The sequence below is a fragment of the Pelodiscus sinensis genome, chromosome 2 (genome assembly GCF_052426305.1).
Source record: "Pelodiscus sinensis isolate ZL-2025 chromosome 2, ASM5242630v1, whole genome shotgun sequence".
NCBI lineage: Eukaryota > Metazoa > Chordata > Testudines > Trionychidae > Pelodiscus > Pelodiscus sinensis.
In genome coordinates, this window is record NC_143053.1 from 103,184,126 (window position 1) to 103,205,845 (window position 21,720).

Consider the following 21,720-nt stretch of genomic DNA (forward strand, 5'->3'; position numbering starts at 1 on the left):
GTGAATTTTTATTTAATGTGTCACTGAAAAAAGTAGGTTAAAAGAAGTGGGTTTTTTACATTTGGCTCTGCAAGCAGAGAAATATGTTTGTCTATCTTCCAATACCTTTAGGATCATGTGTCTGTTGCCAAGCGCTGTACCTATGTATTAGATCTATGCCACGATTACTCTTTAATATAACCCAAAGCAAGTAAGTGCTATTTTCCCCATGCTCTCTGTTCCTTTATAGAAATTATTCTTTATCGTTCAGTGTCACTGGAAGATTGCATACAAACAATTGCTTACATTTCATTCAAGTTCTCTACCTGTCCTTCATTTTCCTATAGAGTCACCTTCATGGGAAAAAAAAGATTAAAAATAGAAATATTTATTTATAGTATTAAATAAGCAGATTTGATATTCATTGAGGCAGGCCATTTTTATTAGCAGTAAATTTTATGCCAACATATCTTGCTGACAGTTAGCAGGAGCATACCAGGGACCTCTGAAGCTCAGTGCATGAGCTTCTACTGCCGGACTATTCAACATGCGGATTGTAGCCCATTTGTTCGCAGCCTGCAATGCGGTTTGGGTTTACGTGGGGCTCAACATACGGCTCACAGGTGGGCACCAAAGCAAAAAAGTAATCAATATAATGGTCTTCTGTTGATGTGTCTTTTAGCATTTAAATTTCTGGACTGTCATTGCTCATTAAAAGTGCTGTCATATGGGTGGAAATCAGGTAAATAGTGCATTTTATTAATATCAGCAGAACTGAATTAAATGTGTTGTGTGTTGTGTAGTCTTGCCTTAATTTTTGTATTCATGCGCATCAGTGAGAAAGAAGCTACTTGCATATATTTGCATATATATGCAACCGAGCTTAAGTAGGGTTGCCAGACGGTTTAACAAAAAATACTGACCGCCCCTCCTCCCCCCAAAAAAAACACCAGGAAAAAATTCTGTCGAGAAATAGACCAAAGTTGGTAAGCGAAAAAAAAAGGGGGGGGAGGGGGAGACAAAAGTTAAACAAAAGTTGTACCACTCCCTCCAGTTTGGGGCCACTAACGCTTCAATGCACCCATCCCTCCCCCAGAGCCAGGCCCCCTTAGTGCCCTCCCCTATCCCAATGCAATCACCCCTGCCTGAGATCCAGGCCCCCCACAGCGTCCCCCATCCCAGTGCACTCACCCCTACCTCTGAGCCAGGCACACCCAGCGCCGGGAGCACCCCGCCCCAATCAAATCTCTCCTCCACTCCCCCCGAGCCAGGCACCAGAGGAATGGGATGGCTGGGTAAATTCATCTTACTTTTAAAGTCGCTGCTCCTGCTTCCTCACCTGGCTGCCTCGGCTCAAATTGTGTAGAGGGAGGCATCACATAGCCAGCTCCTGGGTCTCTGCTGGTCACATGGGCCAAAGCAGGGTGTGCTCCACTCCCACCCCAGCCCGGTGCTTGGCAAGTGCTCCCTACTGCCCCCCCCCCCGTTCACTGCAACTCCGCTACCAGATGCGGCAGAGGAAAATTGTCCCCGCCGGGCTTCTGTCCGAGGGAAACAGGAAATACTGGACATTTCACATGGCCGGTATTTTCTGTTCTGTTTTGTTTTTTTACCGGACGGAGCCTGCAAATACCAAACTGTCTGGGTGAATACCAGACACCTGGCAACCCTACGCTTAAGTTGTGGCCCTTAGCGTGTGTTGAGAGTATTATTGGGGCCCCCAGGGCTTTCAAAGTTGAATAGCCCTGCTCTAATGCATGAGTTAAAAGCCGCACAACTCTTAGTGCAGGTTGTAGCAGACTCATTAATTTCTGAGTGGTCTAGGTGTCACCAGAGAGGCACAGAAAACCATTCCCAGAAGTCATAGATTACACAGCAAACTCATAATTCATAGCCCAAATATATAAATCTTACACAGGAACATTATTAAGAGAATTTCACAAATATATATATATATATATATACACACACACACACTACAACCTGTACTTCCTTGAAATGTTTTGAAATAATTTCCTATAATTCATTATTATTATACCTGGAGGAATGCAAATAAGTAGAACGTCTGCCGTTTTCCTGGGGAAACTATCTTACACTAGCCTTGCATTCTGTATTATTGAGAGTCAGAATGTTATGTTATTGGAATGGGTATTTTCAAGGTTACTAACGTGTGGTGATCTTCTAGTATAGGATACATTCCACTCAAACTTATCTTTCTTTTAAATAATAGCTCAAAACTGGTCATTTCTTAATATTCTGGGACCAAACAAATATTTTAATAACTAACTATTTTTCTTTGAGATATATATATAGCTATATTTTGTCCATTTCAAAGATGATTAGATTCCAAGCATCCTTTAACCCCACCCCCCCAATCCTTAGACAGAATAACTCAAGTGTTGAAAGATAAACAAATAATGTACATACTTGTCTTCTGTAGGGGAATTTAAACCACTCAATCTGCTGAAAATATTACATATTCAGATATGCTTGCTATTCATCTAGATTAAAACTGGGTGATTTATTTTAAGCAAATGGTATAATGTATTGCTGCTTTAAAAATGTGTCAATCTTGTCTCACACGTTTGAGAAAATGTATAATTTTATAAAGTTAATTCAACCTTCATCACTGACTCAAATCTTTCAAAAAGTTTATGCCTGTTCTTTTCATCTAAGCAGAACTAGCAGCCTTTTGCATAAAACAACAAAGTTGTCACAGTCTTATTACACAGTACTTCAATCATAACAAGGCCTTGGCTAAATACAGCTTTAAGTAAGTTTAGACAACTATGACAGTTGCAAATCAGAATAGCATCAATATACTGCAATGCAACTTTGGGAGATCAAAAACTCCCAGGTCAGTAATAATCCACCTATCCGGTTCCAGACCAGACCATTCAATCATTCCTGAAGTTCCTCAGAACACAGTGGCAAGTCCTCCCACAGCTAACAAATACTTTAGGCCGTCAAATTGGTGACCTTAATGACATGCTGGCTGTGAAGCAAGTCAGAATAACTGCTGCAACATTGTAAATGCACAGTGTTTAACACTTTCTAAATCTTTACAGGGCGATCCTAGAAATAAAAAACGAAATCTCTATTTTTAGGAGTCATTTTAAAGCCACATTCCTTGCACTTCTTTGTATTCGGTCATCTGAAAAGTTCTGAAATGAACAGCAGCTCTTCTCTGGACTGGGCTTGAGGAGACCGCTCCTTATGCAACCACCCTCCATCATCCTGATTGTATATAGATACATATGTCACAGTGCTGCCCTAAACACAGCAGAATTCCATTTAGAGCTGGATGTCCACACTGGAGGTTTCAAGTTCAACACTTGTATTTCCCTCTTGAACAATTCCTTGGCCTTCTTGATCACAAGCATCTTTGGAGCTTATTGGGGCGAAAGCTTATATGTTAGTGTAAAGCCAGGGCTTAAGGTCAGGCAGAACACCAAATCTATGAGTCTGAGATTTGAAGAAAATATTTCACGCAGCTCTGGTCTGTTGGAGCTTTTAGGTTGTCAGCATAAAAAACCCCTACTGTAGATATTTAATAGGGCTGTCAAGCGATTTAAAAAATTAATCTTGATTAATTGTGATTAATCGCACGATTTATCGTGTGTGCTGCCCCTTTGAAATGCTGCAGTGGCGTTTCAAAGGGGCAGCACTGTGGAAGCCCGGGATCAGCTGGAGTCCTCAGCTGACCCCAGGCTCAGTGCAGCTGCCTCTTTGAAACGCTGGAGCAGCACTTCAAAGGGGCAACACCCCAGGAGCCTGGAATCAGCTGGAGTCCCCAGCTGACCCCAGCTCTGTGCAGCACTGCCCCTTAGAAAGGCTGCCCAAGCATTTCCAAGGGGCAGCACCGCGGGAGCACAGAGTCAGCTGGAGTACCCAGCTAACACCGGGCTCCATGCAGCGCTGCCCCTTTGAAGCGCCGGAGCAGCACGTCAAAGGGGCAGCGGAACGCGGAGCCGGGGATCAGCTGGAATCCCCAGCTGATCCTGGGCTCCGTGCAGCATTGTCCCTTGGAAAGGCCACCCTGGGGTTTCCAAGGGGCAGCACTGTGGGAGCCTGGGGTCAGCTGGAGTCCCCAACTGACCTCAGTCTCCATGCAGCACTGCCCCTTTGAAGTGCCACTCCAGCGCCTCAAGGGGGCAGCAACATGGAGCTGGAGATCAGCTGGAATGCCCAGCTCTGCTGCCCCTTTGAAGTGCCATTGCACGGAGCCCGGGGACAGCTGACCCCGGCTCCTAATACGCTGACGCTCTGAAGAACTGGAGCACAGCATTAACGGCAGCAATTAACACATGAATTTTTTTAACACATTAATCCTGCCCTGCGTTAATTGCAGGCGTTAACACAGATTATTAACAGCCCTAATATTTAATGGAAAAACAAGCTAATGATCTATATAATTAACAACATTTTAGAAGTTAGGGTTAAGCAGCCCTCTCATTCACACTAATAATATAATCTCAAAGGAAATTAAGTTATCAATCATAAATCGTGTGCATTTTTATTCCATTAATAAAATATATTTGTTTTTAAATTGATTAATTCCCCAAATTTCACTGATGCCATATCAAATGGGATCCCACAGGGTGGACTTCTAACCTAAAAATCAATGGCCTTGTGCAAACTATGAAATGGTATTATAATGGAAGACTGTATTTAATCACAGTGATACTATATCCAGATTTTTTTAGAGCCGTGTCTGAAGTATGTATGGACTTCACCCAGCTAAAATAGCCTCATCTGGAAATAGCCATGTTATAAACTATTCTGTATGGAAATAAAAGCTAAGTCATCTATTTTTAGGATACCGATAACAATAATAATCTGATACCAGCTCTTGTGCAAGGCTGGTATGAGCACATTACTGATTTTGTCTCTCAGGGTCACTTCCTATTAGCAATGTTAAGGGGTAACGGGTTAAAGGGAGTAGCCCTATGTGGGGCTTCCACTTAGGCCACCATGTGGGGCTGCTGCTTACGACCTGTGGCAGGGGTCAGAAGCAACTGGGCCTCTGTCCGTGGCAGGAGGGTTGCCATCAGAGCACCCCCTCATCCAGCCTTGTTTCATAATTTAACTGGTTAAATTTAATGTTAACTAATTACATGGGATCTTACATCCCTACTTCCGACACAAGTGCAAGCAATGCCACAGTACAAAATGAAGGCACGTGGCTTGCAAAAACAGCCTTTGTATGAATTTCTCAGTTCAGGAATACATATTCGAAACCAAAGAGATTAATTTTGAACAAATGGGAGTTTTCTGTTCCAGGAGAGATCAGAACTCCTGTTTACAGAGCACGTAATTGAAATATAATTTCAGTCCTCTCAGAAAATGGATGCAAATGAGCATCCGGGGTTCAGCCATGTGATTAAGTTGTATGAATGGAGAGAAAGAGGAAGTATTAAATAATCTTTAAAACAGCTGCTCTTGATAAGATACCAACAGTTAATATTTCATATGTGACTTCCTATTTTCATGTATTTTGACATGCGCAAAAAAAAGACCAAACGCTAGCATGGTCTCTTTATATAAAATGTATGATGACCAAGACAAGAGCTACGGTTCCTTTAAAAAAAAAAAAAATCTTCCCGAGAGCATTTTCATACTGACAGAACAATTTTAAGAGCAGAAATCTCAATTATTATAGATTTTAGAGATGTTAGATATCGTGTAATTAGATAGTTGTGTAACCGCATGAAAACTTATCGGTTACACAACTATTTGCTAGTTCCCAGGGAGTGGGGCTGGCAGTCAGTGTGCTCCTGGCTCCCAGGGCACCCCATCACTCCGTGCTGCTGCCTCTGAATCAGAGACAACGGCACAGGGTGGCAGACAGGAGCCAGTCCGCGAGGGGAGCCAGTTTAAAAACCGGCCAAACAGGGGTGGGAGGGCAGGGAGGGGGGCAACACTGAGCTGGTCCTGGGGGTACCAGCTTTTAAGCCATCTCCCTCCAGCACTAGCTCCTGTTTGGCCCCCCTCACTGCCTCTGTAGGAAGCAGCTGGGCCTGTGAAGCCGGCATGCGGGGAGAGCCAAAAGCGTGCATCAGCTCCAGCCTGCCCCCCTCACCCTCCATGCTGCTGACCATGAGAGGCAGAAGTGCAGAGGTTGCGGATAAGGTGTTCATGGGGAGATGATTTAAAGCCAGCTCCTCACAGGCACTGGCTCCTGCTCCCCTCCTTGCTGCCTCTGATATAGAGGCAGCGGGGGGTGCGTGTAGTTAATAAGATTAATTGGTAATCCAAGGCTTATTGGTTAATCGTGTAGCGAACTACACATTGGCATCCCTAAGAGATTTCTGCATGCTTATCTGGTATGTTCGATTTCATTTATAGCAGTGGTCCCCAACCTTTTGAGGTTGTCGGGCGCCAGGGGGCGTGGCCGTTTGCCCGCCGGGCGCCAGGGCGGGCCCCCCCATAGCCACGCACCCGGGGGCAGGGCCCCCTCCAAGGGCTGCGCGCCTGGGGCTGGCACTCTCCCCCCCCCCCCCCCGCCGAGTGCCGCGCGCCCGGCGCTCCCCCCCTCCTGCCGAGTGCCCGGCGCCTGCCCCCGCCGAGTGCCGCGTGCCCAGCGCTCCCCCCCACCAAGCGCGCTCCCCCCGCAAGCGCCCGTGCGCCATGTGCCCGGGGCCAGGCCAGCCCCGAGCACCTGGCAGGCGCATTGAAATGCCCCCGCGGGCGCCATGGCGCCCGCGGGCACCGTGTTGGGGACCACAGATTTATAGACACAATCAAGTTTGTGCAAAAGTGTCATGTGTCATGCCATGCTGGTCCTCAGAGCCACCACTAAGCACAACCATTAAACATGGAAGCTGACTGTTGGCTGCGTAGTGCTTCTGGAACTCAAGAGCACTGGTGGTTAGAATCTTTGATTATTCTTGCAGCAGCCAATGCCCCAAAGGGAGGAAACTGGGATTTATTGGTGCTGAGATACACATTGCACCAAAGCAAATTTCCATTAGATGTCAGGCTTGGGGAGGGGTTGGGGGAAGGGGGCAATGTCGAGAGACTATCACGAAAGTTGCTGTCTCCCTCACTTGTAATCTCTACAGCAAACATGATACTGAGCAGAAAATGTCCACAATGAGCTGGAAAAGAATATTAACTATAGTTTGCAGCCTGCTGATGTGATTATTTAAAGATTCAAGATATGGCATGGAGCCCAGAAAAAAATATATTTAAAATGTTTATGCAAAAACTACATACAAAGCTGCTAAATGATTTACCAGCATTAGTCCCATTGAATTTCAATGAAACGTGCTCCTAACTCATGTAGGTGCTTCTGAAAATCTCACCCACTATCATCATTAGTTTTAGGTCCTTTGTAGCTCTATTACATGTGCAAGAATTTCAGACTTGTATCCATAAATTTTTAAAAATCACCTGCAGTTCCTGGTCATTAATGTAATCTTTGGGTCACAAAACCCATTATCTACCTTGATGGATTAGTGTCAATTGGATTGATGACAGAGGCAGAGAGAAGCATGTTGTGACAGGAAATAGCATGCCAAAGAAGTATAGCATGATTTATTGCTGCCACCACAGTGCCATATACCAACAGCTCTGCAGAAATGGTATCTGTGATATTAGCAATATTGCATGAACATGTGCAAGAGATTTTATCTTGCAAGAGAAGATATCAGAATGGATACCAAGAAAAGGGATAATGGAATAAAGAAAAGTCAAGGCATTTCCTTCCACTCATCTACAATACTTGGTTTGGATAATATTTTGTTTTACACATTACAACTATTTATTTGTATTGAGCCAAATTCCTAATTTCGTTCCTCTGACATAACTAAAAATACCCATTGAAATATGCATAAGGATCATTTCAGATTAGATTTTTAACCAATGGACTGAAGAAAAGCATCTTACCATACAAGTGTCTAGATCCTCCAAACGTTCTATCTCAGTCAAATCCTCTACTGTGAGGGTGGAGCGCTTAGTTGGTTTCTCTTCGGTGAATTCAATCTCCAGTGATTCCTGATGTGGAAGTGGTTTGCCACGTCTGGTCAAATGGTCAGCCTAGAGACAAGCATCAAGAAATGAAACTACTGATCAGATTTATTTTTTTTAAAAGGTAAACAAACTTGTTGCACAATGCAGATGATAATAGGTGGTGACCAAAAGTAAAGCTCAACTGCTTGCATCTGGGTCCTAGCCTACCACATCTTCCTGCAGTACTAACCCCTCTTCACACAACATTGGATAGCAGAGATAGAGGAGAGAAGAAAAGAAGGCTAATAGGAGAGAATCACATAGTAAGAGTCTCTGTCTATCAGCACTTTGGAAATAAAAAGACATAATGGAGGAAAAAACCTCATACCATATTGAATGTTTCAAAACCATTTCACTGGTAACAAATGTACAAATTGCTAGTAAATTGGTGGAAAAAAAGTAGGAGTGAATGATTTTTTTCACTAATACGTGTTAGAATCACAAGTGCTGCCTCTTATTTAACATAAAAAATTTGCAGGCAAAATGGGGTCATTATTTTGGACCTCATTATGATGGATAATTATGAATAAATCACTGGACTGGAAACTGGTGGCTGCCTATAGCCTAGGGATGTGAAAGGTTAACTAGTAAGCATAACCAGTGGGGGCTGGATCGGATCCCTGACTGCTGTGGGCAGGAGGCCAGTCCGCAAGGGGAGCCAGTTTAAAAATTGGAATTGGAAAAGATACAGAAAAGGGAAACAAAATAGATAAGGGGTATAGAACAGCTTCCATATTAAGAGAAATTAATACGACTGGGACTTTTCAGCTTGGAAAAGAGATGACTGAGGGGAGGAGGAGGTATAATTGAAGTATATAAAATTATGTCTGGTGTAGAAAAAGTAGATGAGGCAGTGCTATTTACGCCTCATAACACAAAAGCTAGGGGTCATTAAAAATGAATAGGCAGCAGGTTTAAAACAAACAGGAAGTATTTCTTCACATAACGCACAGTTAACCTGTGGATCTCTTTGCCAGAGGATGTTGTGAAGGTGAAGACTAAGAACGAGATAAATTCATGGAAGTTACGTCGGTCCACCATTGGCTATTACCCAGGATGGGCAGAGATGTTGTCCCTGGCTTCTGTTAGTCAGAAGCTGGGAATGAGGGACAGGAAACAGCTAAGTTGATGTTACCAGTTCTCTTGATTTCCTTTGGGACACCTGGAATTGGCCTCTGTCGAAAGACGGGATACTGGGCTAGACAGACCTTTTGTCTGATCCAGTATGACCGTTCTTAAGTTATTACAATATAAAAGTACCTTCCTGTGGAGAAAATACTGCTTTTTAAAGCGCTTTTTAGTTTTACAGAGAAAGGCATAAAAGAACCAATGGCTAGAAGCTGAAGTCAGACAAACTGAAATTAGATATACATTTTTAACAATGGGGATGATTAACCCCTGGAAAAAACTGCTGAGGCAACTGGTGGATTCTCCATTTCTTGATGTCTTCAAGTCATGACTGGATGCCTTTCTAGAAGACGTGAGTTAGTTGAACACAAATCACTGGGCTCAATAAAGGAATAATGCTCTCTGAAATACAACAGGTTAGACTAAATGCTTAACAGTCCATTTTGGCCTTAAAATATATGAAACATAGGGTATGTCTACACCAGTGGCTTCTTGCGCAAGAACATCTTGCGCAAGAACACGTCCACACTGCCATGAGCAAGCTGTGCTTTTGCGCAAGAGCATCCATGGCAGTGTGGACGCTCTCTTGCGCAAGAAAGCTCTGATGGCCATTTTAGCCATAGGGCTTTCTTGCGCAAGAAATCCCTGCTGAGCGTCTACACTGCCCTCTTGCGCAAGAGCTCCTGCGCAAGAGAGCTTACACCTGTTAGGAAAGAGCTTAGCTCTTGCACAAGAAGCTCTCTCTTACCACGCCATACTGTAAATTTCCTTGCACAAGAGCAGGCGGGCAGTGTTGATGCTCTACAGGTTCTTGTGCAAGAACGGCTATACTTGCACAAGAAGCTGCGAGTGTAGACATAGCCATAGTGTTCAGAATGTTGACCTGAAAATGTTCCCTGCTAATCTTAACACTAACAGAGGGTATAATGGGAGAAAGGTACCCATTTCACATATATGATTGTGAAGGTGTCAGTTTAAGATGTTTGTCAATATAGGATCTTATTTTGAATTCATTGTAATGGTGTTTTTGGCCCCTTCGACATAGCAGTTGCAGTCCTCCTTGAGGCAACCGTCTGGTAAGAAATCAGATCTCTCTTCGGCTTCTTTCTCTGGTCTCTGGACCCTGCCTTGGAATTAGAAGAACTTTTAGGACACTGCTGATGATTGAATTTGGTAGTAAAGATCCCTGATTGGTCACTGATGAAAAAAAAAGGCACTTGCTAACAGGCTGCCCCAAGATACTTGCAGGCAAGTGATTAAAAAAACCCACAACATTGTGTTGTATGTTCACTAAATACCATAACCAGAAACCTGGTTTCAATGTAAAATGAAATGCAACAATACACTTAATATTAGGTATGATTTTGAAGCTCTAACAAAGAATGGGAGATAGGTTGATCTTGGGTTTAATATGGGTTACGGCCATTTGAATTTGCTTGTTCCTAAAGCATTCAGACTTGAAAACAAAAGTTTCTATTTGAGATTAGCTCTTGGCAATCTCTAAAAGGACTCTACATGAATTTTCAGCTGTTTTTAATGATACTCTGTATAAAATTTCCCCTACCTGTAAAATGTGTTGCATATTAATAAACCTTTAAATTAATATTTTTAATGAAATTCTCCCTCTCAAGAGCCTTAACATGTCAAGATAATTTACACAGTAAGTGGTGGCATTCAGCTAGCATGGTGATATAGAAAACTAGGCAGACAGAAATCTAACTAGATAATTCCTAAGTGAAACTACTGTGTGTTTCTTCAGAAGTATGTACATTCAACAGCTTTGTATTTGATCTACAAAGGAAGCATTTCACAATAGCGGGCGCACCAATAACAGTGAAGCAAATCTGTCATATTGATAATGATGTCTTATATTTCCCTGACAAAAATATGGATAAGTAAAACAAATCAGTGACAAAGATGCTGCCAATGCTGCTCCTACTCTTGGAATACTGACTCACAATGGGACTGCTGGAAAGTTTTGATTTTTTTTTTTTGGGCTGCTGCTAGCCTTTTATGTAACTCTGTGCTATCTAGCAGCAGCTCCTCCCCCCTCATCAGAGTTGGGTCTGATTTGAATAATCTACTTCCCTCTCCACTAAAAACAACATTTAATGTACAGGAGCCCATAAGCTAATCTGTAGGCAGACATCAGTATTTCTTCTCTAACCTTCAGGAAGCAGGTACATCTATAGTAAGTGGTTGAATATGCACAGGTTAGGGAAGTATGGTCACTACAGCTTGCTTCACAGTCTCCTAAAGGATGACATCTGACTTGATTTAAATAGCAACCCCTAATGTTTCACTAGGTCAGCCAGTAGTTGTCTCTAACTAATGAATATATGTTCCTGCAAAGCCATATTTGGCTTCAGATCTGACAATTCATGCAAAAGATAGTAAGGCAGTGAAGTAACATAACTTCTTCTGTGGCTGTTTTCTCCTTAAACCAGAACCACTCACCCTATGACCATGTTTCATATTATGCTGCTGATGAAAATTAGGCAGTTTAAGAAATGCAGCTGAGAGAAGAAGCAAGCGAACAAGTCATGAATTCAGTGATGGTGGTAAGACACCCTGAACCACTCAGAATTGTGCAAACACTCACCAGTTTATGATGGCAATGTGAAAGAGCATCCAGGATTTCATCTACAATCCGGTCAGATAGGAAAGAGGCCACTGTCAGCTTCACTTCACTGTGTGAAGATTAAAATGAGAACAGGGTAAGTTTCAATTCACACCAGAGAACTCTGCCATCCCTTACAGAACTAGGTCCACGGTGTGAAGATGATCTGTTAGCCTGCTACTGCCTTTGAAAATGAAACACAAGAAGGTGCAAGTACAAGACTGACCTTTCAAAAATAACTCCTGTATTCTGGACCATTTTCAATCTGCTTCTAACATTTTTCTTACAGCAGAAACAAAAACATTTGGCTAAGACAGAACGTAAACCATATGTTCAGATTTGCTAGGGAATAATACACGCATTGATGTTAGAGAAGACAAATATGGTCTGGAGTGAATTAAGACAGTCATATTTGTTTAAGTCTTGTTTTACCTAACCAATTGATCACCATGCACACTGCCCTGTCTTCTTTGTGGGCCCTTCTGACAGCCAAATGGCAACTGCATTGTTTCTGCAACCTGCCATCACCCTTCCTTGGCTGCAAATTGTGCTTTTGCTTTAATTAGTCCCTGCCTTACAAATTTTATTTCACTAAGTCCCATGCCTTCAGCATTTGACAGAAGGAATTTGTGGAACACATACTCACCAATATATTTAACATGGCAGCACTAGATACACTGGGCTTGCCTTCACTGCAACATGTACGAGTTACTATAGTCTAGCCACTCCAGTCAGGCCCACTAGCTCAAATCAGAGCAGCCTTGCTGCACAAAGACACTCAAGCCACACACGGTTTGTCAAGCTGCAGCTGCGAATGAGCCTTTCAGCCCAGACAGACAGACCTGAGCTAGCACAGCTCGGGCTAGCATATTAAAAAATAGCAGTGTAGACATGCTTAGAGCGCAGTCCAGGCTTTTGTGCCTAACCAACCCCCTGGTGTGAGCTCAGGCTGAGTCCCTGTGGGAGCCATGGTGTCTACACTAGGGATGTAAGCGACGAAAGGTGAAAGCTTATCAGATAGTCGATACACTAATCAACTAGTCGCTCCCCCGCACCCTTGCTGCCTCTATCAGAAAGAGGCAGCAAAGTGGGGGAGAGGGAGAGGAGTGGTGCGAGTGCTTGGGGGAGCCAACTTAAAAGCCAGTTCCCCCCAGCTCCATGTGAGTGGACAGGGGCACCATTCCACCTTCGAAATGTATAAGAGTCCCCACTGGGCTACTTGTACATTTCAAAGCGTAAGAGCCACATGGCGCACGGGGCCAGTGGGGGACTCACCCGCTGGCCTCAGACTCAAAGCAGCGTTTCAATCTTCGAAATGCACAAGAGCCCCTGCTGAAGCTCTTGTGCTTTTCAAAAGCGGAACGGTGCACAGCACTTCAGCCAGGTGGGCTCTTGCTACATTTCAAAGTGGAAGCGTCCTTATCGACCAATTGAATAGTCGATGGAAATTCCATCGACTATTAGATTAGTTGATTAATCTAATTTTAACATCCCTAGTCCATACTGCTATTTTTCGCATGCTAGCTCGAGCCCCTCTAGTGTCAGTCTGTTCACCAGGGCAGGAAGACTCACTCCCAGCTGCAATAAAGATATACCCACAGAATGAATTAGCACAGTGACTAAATTAACAGTTGAGGAATTGCACTAATTCCAGATGCAGCTGTATCCCTGGACCTATTGCTAGCTTGTGTGTCAGCAGCATGCCAGCTTCAGTGCCTCCCCTCCCCGGGCCAACTAACAAGAATTTAAAGCACCGCTTCACTTGACTTAGAAATGTGTGGTTCTGGCTGGGAGTTGGGTTGGGACTTGTCATACCTCAAGCTAACTCTTCAGTAAAGACAAGCCCGCAGAAACCAATGTTACACTAGATTTGTACTTAGTGTTGCAGTTTATCGCTACATCTTCATGGAGACACAACTTTTTTCAGCTTTGAGTGTAATCACGCATCTTTAGATGATGACCATTATGTCTACATGTGCAGAGAAATGTCTCACTATTTGTTTTGATGGAAGTTGTCAGAATGCAAGTCTACAGAAGTATATTCATTTATGGAGCCAGATCTTGAAACAAATGCTAGATAAGCAACCACATGGGCAAAACATGGACCTTTTAATAGATATTAAATGATTAATCCTTTGATGCTCTGAGTCAGTATTTCCCAAAGGTTAAACTTCTCTCAAAATGCAGAATTTAAAATTGGCAGCAGCAAGGCCTTACTTCATCTCTTACCCCCTTTTTTGCAAGAAGAAATCTCACAAGGAGGAAGAAATAAAAACTTTCTATTGTGATTAAATTTGTTTTCTGGCATTTCCTTGGCACATTTTAGACTATAACACCACCTTATTAAATACAGACATCTGATTACTGTATTTACTGCATAATGTTTCTCTAACAAAAGCTCACTGTTGTAATGATTATCACTTGGTCTCCAATATATTAACATGGCAATGATTTGTAAACCTCCTAAACTTCCTAAATAAACAAACAGATTTTAAAATGTTGTTTTTCAGCTGCTTTAGTTAGGCCTTGTTTATAATTGTTTCCATGCTTTAACTGTCAGCAGAGCTGAAGGGTTAATACATATCCCATACCTTTGTGAGGTTGCAGTTAAATTTATTCTACCAAAGCTTATTCAGGTTCAGCAAAACAAAGTTATAACAGTACAAAGTGCCTTATAACGATATCGCTGCATCTACACTAGGGCTTTTACTCACACCATGATGTCAACTAAAAAAAATATCAATCACCCCCTAGCTCAACTGACAGTTACAGGAATAAAGCTTTTTAAGCACAAGCTAGGACTTAGCATAAACAGACAAAGACAAGCGTCCCTATAAAAAATTTACTTGCGTTAGTAGATGGTGTGGCTTTTGGCTTTGAGAACTTTTCCCTAATTGAATAAATTGGTATCAACCCACAAAACCAGTTCAAGTTAACACACAAAGCTATGTTCCCTTTCTCTACAAGCAATAGTAGCAATGGCATAATAATGGAACATAAACCTGAGTGGTATTTTCAAAGGAGCCTCTGGGAATGCCGTACCCCAACTATTATAATTCAATGAGGTTGGATTCTGAGCTCCCATAAACTCCTTTTGAGAATCCAATCCCATATTAAGAGTTTCTGGTAAGAAAACAATGAGAGGAGAGCTGGTTTCTATGTCACCAGACCCATAAGATGGGATTTCCTTGTATTATATTGGTGCAGGCCTGCCGAGGGAGGGGGATGGGCAAGAGGGCAATTGCCCTAGCATCCAGAGATTCAAGGGAACCAGATCTCCTGGGAGCTGCTGCTGTTACTGTGGTAGCAGAGGTAGCCAGAGCCCTGACCCCTTTCAATTGCTGTCAGAGCACCACTCCATGTGGCTCCAAGAGTTTGGGTGTGGAGAGAATGCACTGCAGTCTGGGTACTGCTAAGGGTTGATTGCCCTCGACCCCATCCCTTTCACACGAGGACCATCCCCTCCCAAGGGCACACAGCTGCCCCCTGCCTCCACACACCTTGCTCCAGTGCCTGTAGTGGCTGACGGTCCTGCTGTATTGTGTGTAGTGTTAATAATATAAAGGCAGAAAAACACATGGGTGATGTGCTTGAAACCCCCCCAGCTATTTACAACTTGTAACTCAAAATAAGTCCTTCTGTGGTTTCCATTAGTATCAGGAGGTGTAGCTAAATGTACAATACCTACATTTTCAGCTGCTTTTCCTTTGGGGGATGAAAATGTCTCAAGGCAAAGGTGATTTTGTTTTTTGATTGTGAGGCGTAAGGGAAAGAAATTTCATTCATTTGCTCTTGAACTTTACAAGAGTAATGGGGAGGAAAGTGTACACTTCCCATGAAAACATTTTCCTTTTCCCATTGCAAATACACAGCCATTGCAATGCAAAATGACATAGTTTTCTGCTACAAAGCACTAATAGGAAAAGCATTTCCACTGAAATTATAGCAGCCATGAAGTTTTAAGTTTCCTAGCCCCTGAACTTGGCCATGTAGTATATCTTGTATATGTTCTGGTATACATTTAATAAAGAAATATATAATAAAACTATCTTGGAACTGGGAATGTAAAATCCAGTTTAATCAGTTAAACATTACGTTTAACTTGTTAAATGCTTACATGCGGGTGGGCAGGAATTGCTCCAGTCTAGCTGGAGTGACCCCCACCTGTTCCATGGTGCTGTGGGGGCCTGCCCCTCCCACGTGTAGGAGCTGCTCTGACCCAGCCAGGCACGCTGCAAATGAGGGCTGCTCTGGGTCAGCCAGACAGCTGTTTAACCATTCACATCCCTACTTGGAATCTCATCTTTTGAAAATAATAGTTACAAGATGTTCAAAGTATTATACCTGCCTCTGCATCTCTCTTCCAATTTTAGTGGCTTTAATATGCTATTTTCAATTTTTTTAAATATCTGTCTGATTCTCGTTGCTATGCAAAACCCACACAAAAGGGTTACAGTCAGTTCTCGCTAAACAGGGAGAGTGGCAAAGCCAACAACATAGAATGTGCCATCAAATGCACAACATAAAAAGTGGAAAATAGAATTTGTTATCTTCTAATTTCCTTCAGTTATAATAATCTTAGGAGTTAACTTTAACAATAGTAGGTAACATTTTTCAGACATATGATTTTTAAGTCGACTGTGTCCCCCCGTTAAAGACACATGAATAACAAGGAAAATAAGAATACCAAATACTACATATGCGCTAAATGATCCAGTTCACTTTATTGTAGAACCCTAAATATTTGGATTGCCTGGACCAAACCTATTGGCAACACACCAGTTTCTACATGAATTCTTATGCGGCTATGTTCAGAAAACATACTGATGTACATGTATACAAGCAATACAACACAACACATCTTCAAAATATTTATGGACTGGCTTTACAGTGCTTTTAACCTACCTAATTTTATTGAGGATATCAATTCCAGACTGCTCCAAGAGCACGTTTTTAACAAATGTACGTGGAATGGAAATCTTCTCAGTGCTGGCCTCAATTAGGTCTTGCCGTATGTGGGTTTTCTTCATCACATTTGGGCAAAGATTCTCAGCTGCATCCACCATGGATTCAAGCAGCACCTGTAGCACACGAGAGAAAACAAACACTCCCTCAGAAAATCCACAGCATCGTGGGCAGTTGCTTTCATTGCAGGAGTGATCAGAGCACTACAAGTCTTTTTAAAATTGGAACTACCTTTGGGAATTACAGTTGAAAATTAAAAGCACTTACAAACAAAATGGAGGGGAACAACTTGCCTGTTTTAATAACCAAACACTTTTGTTATATGAAAATTACAACTAGAGAAAACTATACTTGTTTTCAGACATTGTTCTTTTCAGAACAATACTTCAGTTCCCATTGCACACAGTATTACTGCCGCATTTTTAAAAAGCAAAAGAAAACTCAGCTGTAGAAATCTTACATCCTTCAAAAGGTCAGATAATCTGTGATCTGAATTACAGTTTTCTTTAGCAGTCTAGCCCTTCTTGCTTAAAAGGCATCAGAGACGCCTCAGATGGGAATGGCAGTAACTGTGAACGTTTGCATGTTCCTGGAATTTCCTATTTCAGAAATAGGCAGATGTACATTGTCTGAGAGGCACACAGGGATCTACCCATAGGAACCTTCTCCCCTCCCAATCCATTTTCAGAGAAAACACCTTTAAAAACCTATGCTCAATTTCTTTTTAAACTTTTTAAGAAAGGACTTTTGTGCTTTCCTGTTAGAAAGAAGATTCTTCTAAATGCCATCTGGGACTGAGAGCAAAACTAGACTTGTGTGGACAGATCCCCACTGTTGGCTTTTTCCAAATCTCAATAGATTAGCTGTTTTTCCTAAATCCCAGCTCCTGGAATCAAGAGATTACATGTTATAATCTCAATTTTTATTAAAAAAATTAGCAAGTTTCTAACCCTCATGCTTACAGAGAAATGTGAACACTAAAATCTCCAGAGTCAGGAGACAAAAAGAAGCTAAAATCTTACACATAGAGGTGTGTGCATGTGCATGCTTGTGTATCTCTACATAACATGATTTGTAAGCCAATCTCATGGTTTTTGAGGCCTGACTCAAGGTTAGGGATGTTAAAAAGCACATAATTTGGTAACTATGTAACCACTGTAAATGCCTCAGTCTTAAACCACAGTACAGCCAAGCAATGCTTCTGTAAATGAAATGTCTAAACGTAGTTTTTCTTTGGCATGGCTGTTTAAAATGCACAGGTCTTACTTAAATGCATCAGTCCTACACTGAAAACTGAACTGATTATGCATATTTCAGTGACTAAGCCTGGAAGATCTACAGTCAAGAACCCTGTGGAAAGATTAGCTTCACTTCTACAAGTTCTTATGTAAAGAGGAAATTTAAACTAAAAACTGATACATTGAACCGCCTCACCTTATTACACATAAAGGGGAGAGAAGAACAAAATAGTCTATAATCCACAACATTTTCCTTCTCATTAACTTTTTTAATTTAGGAAAAGTAATTAGTAATGTGCTATTATTACTGTTCTTCATTACATTCCCACTGACTAAAGCATTTTATTTTGTCTCAGATGAATGAAGTCTAATCTGCATTTTCAGATTCTTTCATAAGTTTAAATATCGTCAAACAGCCTGGTTGCTTATTGGTGAATAGGAGTATGTTGCAAATGGGTTAACCCCTTCTTGATCTCAATAACATTCTTATATTTATCAAATGTTCCATCAGAAAACTGCAAAAATTCTCCATGTTGCTCCTTTGCTTGATCTAATGCAGATTTGTTTAAGCATATGAACTATGGGGATGCATATCTCCTCCTCAGCTCCTTTAACACCACCATAGTTAATGATCTAGATGGTGCTCAGTGGTCCTGCTGTGAGGGCAGGGGACTGGACTTGATGATCTCTCAAGGTCCCTTCCAGTTCTAGTGTTCTATGATTCTATGCAATGATTAGGCAGGTTAGTAGCTGAGTGACTGTGGATCTCTGAGGATTAATTCCCATTCGAAGAAACATTCAAGTGGTAAGAGATCCCCTTGAAAAGAGGAGCAATATCTAACTGAGCACTCCTAAAGATCTGTGATAAACCCATGAGAGTCCACGGGCAGAAGTGAAACTGATGGAATTGATTTATTGACCAAGTTTCTGCTACTGGCTCCTTATTAGCAGTAGAGTCTTCATAGCACATGCTCCCAACTTCCACTCAACTGGACTGGCAAGTACATCCCATAAAGTTTCTAGTGTGCCTGGAGATGCACTGAGTCAGCATAATTCTCCTAGAGTCTTAGCTGCTACCTAAAAGTTGCCCTCCTTTGGCAAAACCCCAAGATGGGATGAAGGTGCCAATATCTGTGTGATACAAGATGGTGTATCTCCCCTCTTTTCTTTGGCAAGCATTTAAGTCAATTTTACTTATCTTACTAGGAAAATTTTCTTAGTGGTTAGCCATCCACATAAAAAACAGAACATATTCAAATATTAGTATCAAGCATACAAGTTTGATGGGTTTTCTAGTTCTTATAACATGCTGGAGAGACACTCCTGTGTTTACAATAGCACCTCTAGTTAGTTCTCATTTGTCGATGCAAGGTATAGTAACAAAAACACTACATACAGACCTTAAGTTGTTCATCCACAACCCTTGTGACTTCCCCAGCCATGGATTCCAGTGTCTCCTGTATCGGATTTGACAGTGAAACATTTGCTCCTGCCCAAGAAGCTCCGCCAAGATGGTACAGATTTGGTAATAGCTGTAAGATAGATATGACTAGCTTTAGATCACCTTCATACCTGAACAAACTGATATAAATGACTCTCTTATTTAAATATTTATTAAAAGTTCGTTTTTAAATAATCCCTTCAGATAATCTGAAAAATTCTCTCCTGTGATACATTATTAAAGGCCCCTGAAAAAGAGAGAGGGGGCTTTGCACGTACTTAAGTACTTTGCTGAATAAGGTATACAGTTATTTCACAAAGCTTTTTATACTAACCGCACACCAGCATAACCAACTATGAAATGCTCAGAAGGGCTTACTGTTTTGGAGTTCTTAGCATCCCGCATAAGCCTTTCTGCAGATTTCAGGTCTTCCTGTACAGCATCCACACCACAGTTTCTTAAGGAGTTGAGATGATCTTGCACTTTAACACATATTCTGTCAATCATCTACTCAGAACAAAAAAAATAAATGAAGAGACAATAGCCAACGTAAAAGTAGATTAAATTGCAAGGAAGTGATGGTAAATAAACAAAACGGTAAATATCAGTCTGTGTTGGATTCACCCCAGATGCCAAATAAAAAATGGACATGGTAGGACTTGCTGTTTGGATGCAAAAGCATTAGAAATGCACAAACATAGTTTGTGTGTGTGTGTATATATATATATATATATATATATATTTTCCAGGTTTACAAACATTTGCATGCTCATGTATTTACATATATAAAAAAGGTCCAAACAAATCACCACCATATTCTTTATTACCTATCATTATTATTGTTACTAATTTTGTTTTGTTCTTCCCCACAACTCTAAATTATCATTTTAGGGTTGGGGTGAGCGGACTTCATTTTTGAGCACAGCAAAAAAAGTTACTGACTAAACTTAAAATGGTGTGTGAAAGTCACTGAATTGTTTAAGAACTTGGACGGTAATACTAAGCTCCCCTCACAACCAGTGCAAACACTTGCAATTATTTCTATTGTCTGAACAAAACATTATTGTGCAATCGCTGTGAATTTCTTTAGCAAACTAGGTATTTCAAGTTACAAAGAATGCTCATTTGGGATGCATGGCTACCAAACCAGAAAGCTGCACCAGGCCTTGTAGAGTGCACTATATCAAGCTTTAATTATGTATTTACACTCAACTACTTGTTTGCTATACAAAATATTCCAAACACAGAGAAGGAAGATGGTGCAGGTATGGTATGCCTTTTATGAGATGGGAAAGACACACCAATATGCCCGGTAAGTATGAACACAATCCTTTGTGACTAAACAAACTGGGGGTGGGGCAGGAAGCCCTTACAAAAGTACATGGGCAACAAAAAAAGTTTAAGTGAATTCATCAAAATTGTCCATCCTAATTTGAACCTGTTACCAAGTACATGCATAATCATGTAATATTTGTAGATCCAGCTCTGTTTTCAAACTGCAGCTATTACAGAGCAGTGTGCTCACAGTACCTTCCTTCGTCTCTGCTCTACAGTGCTTTTCCTCTTCAGAGAGCTTTATAAACAACTAAACAGTGCACTGTGGGGAAGGTCAATTATTTGGAACTTTTAAAAACAGGGCTGGACAAGTCAACAGAAAATATACTTTGGGAATGATCATGCAGTGTCAAAGGATGAACTAGATGATTCACCCCTGACCACATGCCATATAAAAATAATTTATTTATAGCATAAAAATAGAGATGATGAACTCTCTTGAAGACACTTTTATATATATTAAAGAGTGCATTTTCTTTTATTCTGGGGAGGGGGATAAGGATTAAGCTGTAAAAAGATCTAATTAATGTCACAGGAAATTACCAGTACATCTTTGTACATCATTTTGTCCCCCAAGAGGGTGGAAAATCATTTCAGGCTCTAATAATGCAATGTTGTCACATTTGCTTTGTCACATAATGGAGGAAGAAGAAAAAGCTTCTGAATCAAAAGTCAGAAAAAGACTACAGAGAGAAAGTAAGGAGGGGCAACTGTTTGACTGGTTTCACTGAGGTTCCCCTTTTCTCTAGGCTCCTCTGTCCCTCCATTTGCTGTGGAGTTTTACTGGAGTACCAAGGGGGGTTAGAGAGTTTCAAAGTAACAAGTGGGAGGTGCCAGAGTTCCAGCATTTGCCATTATAGCTGCTCTACCTTCTGTTGTACTGGAGCTTTACTCATAACTGACTAAGTTACAACTGGGCCTTTTTAGCCCATGCAGCAGCCCATAACATGGAGGGCACAAGGGGGCTTAAAGTCACCCTTTTCCTCCCTTCCCCTGGGCTG

At 41.6% G+C, this 21,720-nt stretch overlaps 1 protein-coding gene across 3 annotated transcripts in view; it reads right to left on the bottom strand.

Annotated features, from left to right (window-relative positions):
- CARMIL1 (capping protein regulator and myosin 1 linker 1) overlaps positions 1–21,720 on the bottom strand; it is a 244,054-nt gene that overhangs the window by 48,603 nt on the left and 173,731 nt on the right. For all 3 annotated transcript variants that reach the window (XM_075921131.2, XM_075921132.2, XM_075921130.2), the window contains exons 25-29: positions 19,763–19,891; positions 19,344–19,475; positions 16,646–16,821; positions 11,723–11,810; positions 7,870–8,019 (exon numbers count right to left, since the gene is read on the bottom strand). In XM_075921131.2, coding sequence (XP_075777246.2) covers positions 7,870–8,019; positions 11,723–11,810; positions 16,646–16,821; positions 19,344–19,475; positions 19,763–19,891 — 675 coding nt within the window. The remainder of the gene's footprint in view (positions 1–7,869; positions 8,020–11,722; positions 11,811–16,645; positions 16,822–19,343; positions 19,476–19,762; positions 19,892–21,720) is intronic.